The sequence below is a fragment of the Hippoglossus hippoglossus genome, chromosome 6, assembly GCF_009819705.1.
Source record: "Hippoglossus hippoglossus isolate fHipHip1 chromosome 6, fHipHip1.pri, whole genome shotgun sequence".
NCBI lineage: Eukaryota > Metazoa > Chordata > Actinopteri > Pleuronectiformes > Pleuronectidae > Hippoglossus > Hippoglossus hippoglossus.
The window spans coordinates 13,380,598-13,392,254 of record NC_047156.1 but is presented as its reverse complement, the minus strand read 5'-3'; the positions used below and the strand labels follow the sequence as shown (position 1 = coordinate 13,392,254).

Below are 11,657 nucleotides of genomic sequence, written 5' to 3'. Positions count from 1 at the left end.
TTTCTCTCCGAGTTTTTTTGGGACAATTCTTGTTGAGATTCATCCATTAAAAAAGGGCTGAGATGTGAATGCAGGGTTTGCATTGGTTTTGAAAAATGCTGCAGTCTTGTCTCGTAAAGGCCTGGATGAGGTTTGTTGGAAAGAGGAGGTGTACCATAGTCCGCTCTCCGTGGTAATCTTTTGAAGAGATCTACAGATGGGAGGGAAACCTGAATGTAATTTCACGAGGTCTCCGACTGAACCCCAAGAAATCCAATGTCCCAGCTCTACACACCGTCAACGAAGACACTGACGGTTCCTGCTGCTGCAAGATTGATCCAATTCTTTGGTAAAGGGCTACGACCATTTGAAAAAAAAAGGGTATTTTGATTTTTCTTTCCATTAGTATCTTAAAACATTCCACAGAAACATTTACATTCATAGACTAGAGATCAAAACAGGGTGATGCTTGTTAATGCAGAAACCTAAAATGTAGACACAGCGGTCCTCAGTGCAACGCACTGATTATAGCACCAGCCATCAAACAAGACGACTGATACATCCTGTACAATAATATACAATAAAACACGGACTGAAAATCCAATGGAATTTAAGTCATTTTACAGACCTCAAATTTAATTTATCACAGTATAAATCAAAGTGAATTGTTGACCTCTGCGACTTGAAAAGCTTTGGCAAGTGAGAAGAGGAGTTACACTTATTCCCTTCTTTAACCCTTCACATGAGTTTACCCCAGCAAACTGAGAGGTCGTCTGAATGAGTAAGTGCACAAACATCAACATAGGCTTTTGATGCTTGTTGAAAAAAATGTGCTTTTCCAAATAAGGCTCAGAGGATGATCCTGTTTTTAAGCAACAAAGCACTGACAACATATACGTATTTATATAGATTTCTTTTAACCCATCTCTTAAGTATTTTAGACTGTCCACTTTTCTCAAATATAATATATGTATTCAGTAGATTTGCAGTGTTTTAGAGATGAAAACTATGTAAATTAAGTTAAAAAGTGTACATTTACAAATTTAGTAGCAGTACGAATATTCCAGTGCATATGAATGTGCAGTTTGCTGGGCGTCTTCATGCCCTTGAAGAACAACAAAAGCACTATGCCTTTAACAGCAGAAAAAAAAAAACTAGCCAAAAATAAAAGAACAATCCCATTTTCATTAGTTCACACTTATATTGAATTTGGGGTCATTTTAATAATTCATGCAGTGCTGAAACGCCCTGCGCCCTTCCCATAGGTGCTGTAATACTCAATTTGAGATAGTTTAGCAATGTCTGGTGTGTTGTTGTTGTTCGCCCGGTTTTCTCGTTCGCTGAATTCAAAGCTCTCCTCCTCGTAGTCCTCTTGGCCTTCTGTGTCTGGGGGGGGTTCTGAAGAAGTAAACAAAGACACAAACATGATCCTGCACTGTCCTCAAAAAACACACACACACACATATGGCCTTCATTGGGGGCAGCCAGTATAGACTGCCCCTCCTCCTCCTCCTGTGCCTCAGTATCAGTCTCCACTGATAGAGACAGGCATGTCTAATCCGGGCACTTCTATATTTACTAAACACACGGAGAAGGAGGGACAGAGTCACATCAAAAACACTTTGCCACTAGATTACAGTACATGCTGAGTCAAAGTGCATTAGAGACAGACTGAGTGATAATAATGTGACACGAAGCCCCACGAGGAAATTTGCCACACACAACTCATCAGCTGATTCAAATGTCATTCAAAGCAGGGTGTAATTATTGAATAAAGCTGCTCACCATGTCCATCTATTGAGGTGTCCATGATGCCGTGTTTGACCTTCATGTGTCGGCTGAGGTTGCCCTTCAGGTTGAACTTGCTGGAGCAGTAAGGGCACTTGAAGGGCTTGCTGCCGGCATGGAGGTGCATGTGGCCGAGGAGGTTGTACATTCTGTTGAACGACTTTCCGCATACCTGAGGGACGAGAGCTCAATGGTCAGTACCAGTCCCAGCTCCATCGTGACGGACGCCCAGTTTGAGCTGATGTAAAAGGCTGTGCGGTTCACTCACCTTGCATTTGAAAGGCTTGACCGGCAGGTGGACGATCATGTGTGTTTTAAGAGTCTGTTTCTGCACAAAGGTCTTGAAGCAGACGTGGCACTGGAAGGGCCTCACACTGGCGTGGATCAGCATGTGCCTCTTCAGGTTGGCCGACAGGGTGAACTCCCTGGCACAGACGTCACACTTGAATTCTTTCATACCCTGGGGTGACAAACAAATAAAAAGAGTGTTAGCTGTCCGTCTAATTTGGCTAAATATATGTTTGAGAGGAAAAATAAAAAAGGAGGAAGAAACACACAAGGAGCTCACGTGTGTGCATGTGCTTGAGCAATTGCTTTCTAGCTTTTGATCCGTCTCTTGTAGATAACATGAGCCCCACCAAGTGTTGAAAGATGGAGTAGAAAAAGTCTCCACAAAGGAGAGAATCGACTTTTGTCTTTCTTTAGTTTCAATATTTATTTAACTTTTACTTTAATATCTGAACAAAAGCAAATGCCATGAAAAGAAATGTATATAGAATAAAACAGACAAATGAAATGGAGAGAAAGACTGAGAATGATTCATCTGAAGGAAGTCACGTATGACACAACACAAAACACAAGTGGGGGGGGGGGGTTGAGTCACACAGAAAAACTTGAGGCCTTTGATGGCTATGTTTACAAAGCAACTGGTTTTGGAAAAAAGAATGCAATGCAAGTGTGCAATATGTTTTCTGTTTTCTATGAGGATTCATGCAGAGAACTTTTAAGTGAAAGAAGCTAAAGGCATATTTTCAGGTTTCAGTACCTTAAGTGCAAGGGCGTGCGCTGCCTGTACCTTGTGAGTGAGAGCGTGTTGTCGTAGGTGGTGGATCTGGACAAACTCCATGCCGCACTCTGGGCAAACGTAGGGCCGCACGTTCTGGTGCTTCATCAAGTGGTTCTGCAGCTGGCTGCGGTAAGCGAAGGACTTGTGGCATTCTGTGCACTGGTATGTGGTGGGTCCCTGATGGCTGGTCAGGTGGCGCTTCAGGTGCGCGTAGGTCGGGAACTCCAGACCGCACTGGGTGCAGACATGGCACTGGCCATTCTCGTGTTTGTTCTCGTGTGTCCGCAGCTCACTGGGGTAGGCAAACCCACGGCCGCAGAAGCGGCAGCTGTAGGGCTTGACGTCCGAATGCTGCAGCATGTGCCTCTTCAGGTGGCTGGTCTGCGTGAAGGCCTTCTCACAAACGGTGCACTTGTGAGGTCGGGTTCCCTGGTGGGTGAGCAGGTGAGTCTGAAGGTGGCTCGGCTGCTTGAAGAGCTTCCCACAGTGTAGACATTCATGGGGCTTAATTCCATTGTGGCCCAGGATATGTGTAACAAGGTTGTATTTGGATGTGTATGACTTCTCACACATGCGGCACTTCCAGCGTTTCAGACCCTCTCCCACATCTACGCAGTAAGACTCATCAATCTGCACGTTGATGTCCAGCCGGTCAATCTGCATTCGCCTGGCGAGACCTTCTGGGTCCGACCACAGCATAGCCTGGCCATTTTCCTCGTACTCTCCTGGCAGGGACATGTCAGCAGACTCATACGCCACCTCATTGGACTCATAATAGCGGCTCGAGAGAGGACTGCCAGTCTCTCCACTCGTCTTAAGGTTTAGTGCTTCCTCCTCTTCTTCTTCTGCCACCACCAGCTCTTCTTCTTTTTTCTCCCTGTCTCTACCAGTGCTTTCTTCCTGTTCCTGTTCTGACTGTCCATCTGTTTGTGGCCTGGGTGTATCTCTCACACATGAGGCACAGTTTCCGCAGGACTGCTCCTCTTTCAGAGGCCCTTGTTGGGAGACAGGATCCTCTGACTTGCCAGGACTATGCCTGCTGTTCATGTGAATGCAGGAAGGAGGCGTATTAGACTCAAGTCTTTCACCTTTAATCTTAGCCTGTGGACTTTGCGCTTTCTGTCGGTGACCCTGTAATTCTCCATCGTTCCTGGGCCTTTTGGTCCTCCCTCGGGGCCCAGGTCGTCTTCTTTCACTGCAATGGGGCTGAGGCTCTGGCTCCCCAGCAGGCTCAGCTATGTAGTCCCCGTTGGCCCCTATCAGCTGGTCAGCGTACTCATACTCCATTGTTTCAGGTGGTGGAGCAGGGCACTCTCTCTGCTCCCCAGTGTAAAAGCCATTAGGAGCAATGGTGGCCCCAAAGATTTCATTTTGGGAGATGAGACCAAGAACAGCTGCTTGAGCCAGCGAGAGCACCACCACAGGCTCTGTCTGCGTGCCCACATCCACTTGGCTCTCAGTCATCTTGGGGTAGGTCCGCACCAAGCGGCTGCTCTCCTCCTCCTGGAAGAAAACATATGACAAAAGTCAGAAAAAAATTTACTACAGGCAAAGTCTGTTTGTTTTCTGTCATTATTCCATTGTTACAAAATCAGCCTTACACAATACTTCCTCGTATAACCCCATTTCCCCATTGTAGCCTCATATTGAAATTGTCCTGTTATTTACTTATGATGATTTAGTGTCCCAGATTGACACCAGAAGCCATAAAGTCTTATTCCTCGGGCCTGTAATGAGTGTGAAGATAATGTTTTTCAGGGTAACAGTGTGAAAGCCGCATTCGGACTACGCCTTGTTTCTTTGCTCTGAATCCACAGAACATTAGATTGAGGAGATAAGGCAGATCTGTGTTAGCACCCCGCTTCCTTCCTTGACAGGCTTTAGAATAATAAAGAACACAACAAGGGATGCAGGTCCAGCCAGGAAGTGGACTTCCGTGGACTGTCCTCAGCACTTCCTGTGGGGTCCCGAGACAGCCTGGCTGACCACAGTCAGCTCATCACTGGAGCTATCTGTCCCATTCATGAGGAGCAAAGCGCCTCAGCTCTAAACTCAGAAAGTCTCGCCGTAACCGACTTCATAATGCCTGCCACACTGGGCTTCCTTAAAAAGATGATATATGCCGGCAGGGAGTCTCATATCCATAACAGACATTCGATTGAGCTCCGAGCTCATTCTGTATTCCAGAGCGATGCATACGACTCGCTAACATAATTGTATGGTTCGGAAGTGTTTCAGACCCACATGCACATGTTTACCCTACTGCCTGTAAAAGCGGAACAGCAAAACTATGAGGAAGAAATTGTGGTATGACCAAACTGGCTCTCTCTGGTAAAGCAGAAGTGAGTATTGTAGGCCACTAGTTTCAGGTTATTTCTCGGCAATGAATCTGACTGGTAGGAAAATGTATATAAGAAGCTCTGACCCCTGGTTTCATCTCAGACTACACACCAGCCTTCAATCTGTGCCATGCAAGCAAGAGCTGCTTCCTTTTCTGACAGAATACAAAGAGCAAAGAAAAGAGTGTATGAAGAAAGGGGGAGAGGGAGAGGAGATAGTGATATTGCAGGAATAAAGGTAGGGGTGGGTGTGTGGGTGTGTATGTGTGTATTGGGAGAGGGGAGTAGACCTGGATGCCCTGATAACCACGTCATTTATAATTACTGCTTTTAAAGTAGTCAGACAGAGACAGACTGTGTGTTTGTGAGAAAGAAAAGGAAAGAGACTGGGTGTGTATTTGAAAGCGTGTGTGTGTGTATGTGTGTGTGTATATGTGTGTTTGTGAGTGAGAGAAAAGAGAGGGAGGGAGGTATGGAGAGAAGGAGAAAGAGCTGTGGGCGGGGGAGGAGTGGAGGGAGGGAGACGGAGAGAGAAATGAGATGGAGGGGCTGAAAGATAAAGAAAGAGGGGAGGAGAGGGAGGGGAGGGAAGGGGAACGAGAGATTGAGTGAGCATGTGAGAGGAGGGAAGAGAGAAAGGAAAAGGAGTGGGAGGGGGTGCGGGGGGCTGGTGGTGCTGGGGGGGGGGGGCGGAGAGAGACAGAAAGACAGAGTGAGTGAGAGAGAAAGAGGGGAAGGAGGGAAGGAGGGGGAGCTGGAGAGAGAAGAAAAAAGCACAGCAAAATGAAAGGCTGACAAAATGAAAGAGAAAAAGACAAATGACAAGGAGACAGAGGAGGGTAGGGGAGGAGAATGCAAGAGTCCGTACTTTCACATTTAAAGTTCCAGCTAGAAAGACACCTAAGGACAAACAATCAGAGCAGGAGCAGAAAACGTGTGGCACAGACAGAAACACAACTCTTTATCTGTCTTCCCACTACTCATGTGAATGTGAAAAGTAATCTGGCTTCCCCCTAACACACACACACAAACACACACACACACACACACACACACACGCACACACACACACACACACACACACACACACACACACACACACACACACACACACACACACACACACACAAACAAGTTAGTGTAAATACCTCACTAACAAACTGCAAAACAACTAACCAACCACCCTGTAACGCTTCAGCAGCGACACATCTCTCTGCATCTGTCGGGTTACAAACTCACCACATTGTTCCTGGAGTGATGTTTGAGGTGTTTCAGGGATCTCATCCTTCAGGAGAAATGAGTGGAGTAAAAAAATCCACCTCCTATTTATATCTGTGGAAGAGTGGGGCGGTCCCACGGCTCATCCTCCTCCTACTGTTGCTGTTATCAGAACTGACTGTGCCTGCCCCCCTCCACCACCAGCCCTCCACCACACACACACACACACACACACACACACACACACACACACACGCACACGCACACGCACACACACACACAGATACACATACACACATACACACGCAAACACGCGCACACATACACACAGCATCACCCCATTTCTTTCTCTTCCTCCCACCCTCTCCTTCCCATCTCACTTCTCTTTCTCTCCTCTTTTCTCTTACAACACACACACACACACACACACACACACACACACACGCACATCTTATCTCCCTTTCTCACTACATACAATTCAGCATGACCCTTCAACACACATTTCTCTTTAAGGCACACAGAAACACAAGCTCTATCTCTTCTTGATCACACTTCATACTTTGCATTTCCTTTTTTTCTACAAGCATGTGCTGAAACACACAAACAATTCTAAAATCTAATCAGCAGTTCGTCACACAGATATATGTGAATTTACGCACACATGCAAAACATGTTTATAGATACATATATATGTGTGTGTGTGTGTGTGTGTGTGTGTGTAAGCAGGCGCACATAGAGGCACATACACACTTTCACAACGTGCACAAACAATCATAGAGACTATGGGTGGAGGTGCGTCTGTCAGTAGCAAAACACTCAGACAGATAATGTCTGAGAAATGCTAAAATTTTTAACTTTCTAGAGATCCCGCAGTTTGCTGCCATTATTCCTACATTCAAACTAATTAACTATTGAAACAACCTGAAGTATATACTGTCTGAGAAATTCAGAGGAAGAAAAAAAAAAATTGAGTGACAAAAGAAAAGAGAAGGAGAAAGAAAGGAGAGAAAAGCAGTTAGGAGAGAGGGAGGGAGGGAGACAGACGTGGGGGAGAAAGAATAAGGAAGAAAGAAGCAGAGGGAGGGGGAGTGAAGCTGAGTGGAGGAAGAGGAGGAGGTGGAGGGGTGGGGTGGGGGGGTGGGGGGCGAGAGAGACAGAAAGAAAAAGGGAGAGAGGAAAGAGAGCCGGGGTGGGGGAGGGAAGAAGAGAATGCAGCAAAAAAAGGAGGAAGAAGGGAAAGGAGAGACGGGAAGGGGGGGTCAGGGAGGTGGTGGTGTGTGTGTGTGGAGGGGGGGGGGGAGCATAAGAAAGGATGTGGCAAAAGAAAGAAAGAGAGAATAAAAGAGAGAACAGAAAAAAAGAGGGGAGGGGGGAGTGGTGGTGGTGTTGGAGGAGAGGGGGTGGGGATGGGAAGAGAGATAGAGGGAGGGTTGAAAGAAAGCGCAGTGAAAGAGAAGAGCAGAGGAGGAGAGGAGGAGGTGGAGGGAGAAGGGAGGGGGGCTGGAGGAGGAAAGAAGAAGAAGAAGAAGAAGAAGAAAAAGAAGAAGAAGAGAGAAAAAGAGAGAAGAAAAAAAGGGGGGATGGTGGAGTGTGAAAATAAAAAAGAAGAGTCCATCAGCAAGAGAAAAGAGAAGAGAGGGAGGGGGGGGTGCGGAATCAAGGAGAGGAGGGGAGGGTGAGAGCAAAGGGAATGGAGAGAGGAAAGGAGATAGAGAGACGGAGAGAGTGAGGAAAAGGAAAAACAGCAAGGGAAGACATTAACTATTGAACTTCCAGATTTCTTTCAGGCTGTGTTGAGAAACAGTGCGGCAGAGTACCTGCGGGCTAAGTACAGGTTGTGTGCTTAAGTAGTTGGCACTGACGATGATCCTGATAATTAGACAGGTATTCTATTATACCAGAGCTTACCTTACCCTTCAACTAGCAAAGACAGAGAGAAGAAGAAGAGAAAAGTGGAGTCGTTCTGCACATGTATGTGTAGGTGCAGAAACACTGTGTGGACACATGACAACTGTGACTGTAAGACTGAGCGCTGTGCATAAACATTTCCCACTAAATAACAGGAAAGGGCAAACCTTGAAAACCTTGATCAATCATCAGCGGCTTGGAGTGCTGCGAGAATGAGAAAGATAGAGAGAAGAGAAAGGGGAGCGGAGGGGTGGTGGTGGTGGTGGAGGGGCAGGAGGAGGAGGAGGTGGAGGGAGAGATAGGGAATGAGAGTGAGCGCCAGGGAGGGGGAGAGAGAGAAAGAGATTGAGTGAGGGTGTGAGTGAGGGGGAGAGATAGCAGGAAGTCGAGGGAGAGAATGGGAGAGAAAATAGAAGGAGAGCAAGGGAAGAAACAAAGAGATAAGAGGCTGAAAGACAAAGAAACCACATGGAAGAAACAACAAGGGACACGTACATAAAACAACACAGAACTAGCCTATGGGGAAAATGAAAAAGACACAGACAACAAAAGTTTGGGGAAAGAAACACACTGGCTCCTTTCCAGGCCTGAATCTTCATAACAGCTAAACCTGCTTGCTTGTCCATTTACTTCTGGTACGTGTGTGTGTGTGTGTGTGTGTGTGTGTGTGTGTGTGTGTGTGTGTGTGTGTGTGTGTGTGTGTGTAGGGCTACTGAAAACAAACAGTGGAAAAGGTTATGACGGATAACGCGCGAAAAATTTAATTGACGATCTCTACAGGTTCCATATATGTGCATATGCAGGGAGAGAGGAGAAGGGAAGGAAGCCATTGCCCTGCTCTCAAGTGTACTAACCCTCAGCTGGGATTTCAAATGTGTGTTTGTGCGTAGTCGCGTGTGCACATTTGTCTGATGTCTGCGATCAGGGAAACACACGCGCACACACACACACACACACACACACACACACACACACACACACACACACACACACACACACACACACACACACACACACACACACACACACCACTGACAGCAACATGCTTTCAGTTCCCCACCGTCCTTAAACAACACACTACTTCTGACACGGGTGTCCGCATGACTTATGCTGTAGTTTTTTTTGCAGCGCAGCCGTACTTGTCAATTCTCCAGATCCCGGCCCGGTTCTGCGTTGTTTATCTATAGGGGGACAACCGGGCAGTGCACAGTATAACATCCCCTCTGTGATATAGGGCAAAGTTATAACTTTTTTTTTTTTTTATGGCAAGAGGAAGAGAGAAAGATGCAGAGTGATGGAGGGAAGAGAAGAGGGTAGGTAAGAGGGTGTTGGTGGTGGAGGGGTATATTCAGATATCAGCTGTCTGTCTTTCCCCCTGAGAAAAGCAGCGCAATGAATCATAAAACTGCTCATTGATGACAACTCCCCTTTTTTTTTCTTCTTCATTTCTCTTATTATTGCAGTGCCCATTCCAAACAGGTCTGTTTGCTTGGCCTGTGGTGATGCTGGCTGCAGCTTTCTCTCTGAAACTGTTAGAGTGACCTGCAGTAATTGAGCCACAGCAAGTAAAAACTGGCTGCAGGACTCAGAACTCAGACCTCAGAACGCTGAAGCTGCGGCAAAGCAAAGTCCAGAGAAGCTTGACTAAGTATGCAGAACCCTGAACTGGAGAATCAGTGGTCCTAAACACACTGTTGTCGTGATTGACAACGTTGCTTTTACACAAACATTTGTGGGTATACGCAGGTTTTCTAAACGTGGGTAACCCCGCTAAAAAAGGCAATTAACTCCCTTCCCATTGCCAGTAGAGGAGTTTTCCCTTCTCTCTTTCCCCCCTGGGACTTCATGTTCAACGTCACAAACACACAGAAAACTAAGGCGCTCTCACACTTCGTTTTCTGCCAAATTAGCATGTTCGCCCAGGTGTCACACTTCCATCACTGCCGATTGGACAAAAACCTGTGTCAACTGCAGAGTCAATGCCGATTGTGTCAATTTCTATTGCAAACAAAGGTGGGTGTCGGTGTTCTTTTTTGACCAGTGTAAAAGGGGCTGTACATAGATGAGTCCCAGCCGCCACTGCTACACAGTTCTGGTTGCCTGTTTATTCAAAGTTTATTAATATTGAACGTGTCTCCCGTCCAAATTGCACCAAATTCGTCATGGCATTTCCTTGGGTGCTTAATACACATGACAAGTGTGAAGCCGATGAGAGGAACAGTTCTAGATATATGTGACACACAGACAGACAAAGAGAAATGGAATTATTGGATTGATTTGTTTTTTTTGGTGCGAGTACATTAAAAGTGCATTAGCAATAGTATATATATAGGTGTTTATATATATATATATATACACACACAGCCCACTCTTCTTGCTGTATATGTTGGTGAGCTCACATCCTCACTGTGGTTTCTTCATCCAGCCCAGTGACAGGCTGCATGCAGCCCGAGTTTGCTCTGGCTGTGTGTGATACGCCGCGCCGGGTGATGGCTATAATTCAACATCCTTTCACTGTCAGGCAAAATGGAAGCTTTGTAGGTTTGTGTATAGGGTTGTTATAGCTACAGCGTTTCAGGTGAGGATTCTTCTCTCCTGATGAGAAAGCAGGGAGGAGAAGAGAAGAATCTGTTTGCTCCGTGTTTTTGAACTTTGAGTTATTGGTCTGATGTTGATGTTTTTAGCTGGCCGTTCCTCTCAGACCTGTGTCTCAGGCTGCAAGCCCACACACCTTCTGTTATTGCCAGCTCTGGATCAGTCTCACCTCTGCACGGCACGCTGATATAATAGTAAGTCTCAAGCATGATTAGGTGCTGTAATTAAGCTTTCACACAAAAAAAGCACAGCAGGTTTTTCATAAGCACAGAACAGACAATCACGCAGCTTGAATCGAAGCAATGCAGATGGAATATGGCAAAAGTGTATAAAAGCAGCCACACCCTAGTTGCACGCCTCCAGCTTCTTTCATTAAGGTCAGCAAGAACAGACTGGACACAGACAGACAGAAGAAAAAAACCAAAACAAAGCTTCAGTCTTTATCTGTGAAGCCTCAGTCGCTGCTGCTGCTGCTGTGAAGGAGAGCAACTTTGAATGTGAGGCGTACATGATTAGACAACGTTGACTATAAGGTGAATTACCTGCAACTTCAAGCACATAAACAAACACGGATCTCCAGCGCTTCACGCTTTTCTCTCATTCAACATAGATGCTTTCAATGTTTCTCCTCCTAAGATTTAAACAAATCAAGTCTTAAATTCACTCAACAAATCATTCATACAGAGACCACAAGACAGGATGCAGAAATGGCCAGGGCAAAAAAAAAAGACCCTAAATAAAAGATCACTCTGCCCATTTTGTAG

General features: G+C 46.0%; 1 protein-coding gene across 2 annotated transcripts; it reads right to left on the bottom strand.

Annotated features, from left to right (window-relative positions):
• Positions 1–20: 20 nt before the first annotated feature.
• znf710a (zinc finger protein 710a) lies at positions 21–6,599 on the bottom strand. 2 transcript variants are annotated; one of them, XM_034588427.1, is made up of 5 exons: positions 6,412–6,599; positions 2,813–4,336; positions 2,036–2,227; positions 1,765–1,939; positions 21–1,377 (listed from the first exon to the last, which is right to left on the bottom strand). In XM_034588427.1, the coding sequence occupies exons 1-5, from the start codon at positions 6,454–6,456 to the stop codon at positions 1,208–1,210; spliced, it is 2,106 nt and encodes a 701-aa protein (XP_034444318.1). In that variant the 5' UTR covers positions 6,457–6,599; the 3' UTR covers positions 21–1,207. The 2 variants fall into 2 exon arrangements, with proteins under 2 accessions (XP_034444318.1, XP_034444319.1); XM_034588428.1 differs by having other exon boundaries at positions 2,843–4,336; positions 6,412–6,596.
• Between the last annotated feature and the right edge of the window lie 5,058 nt (positions 6,600–11,657).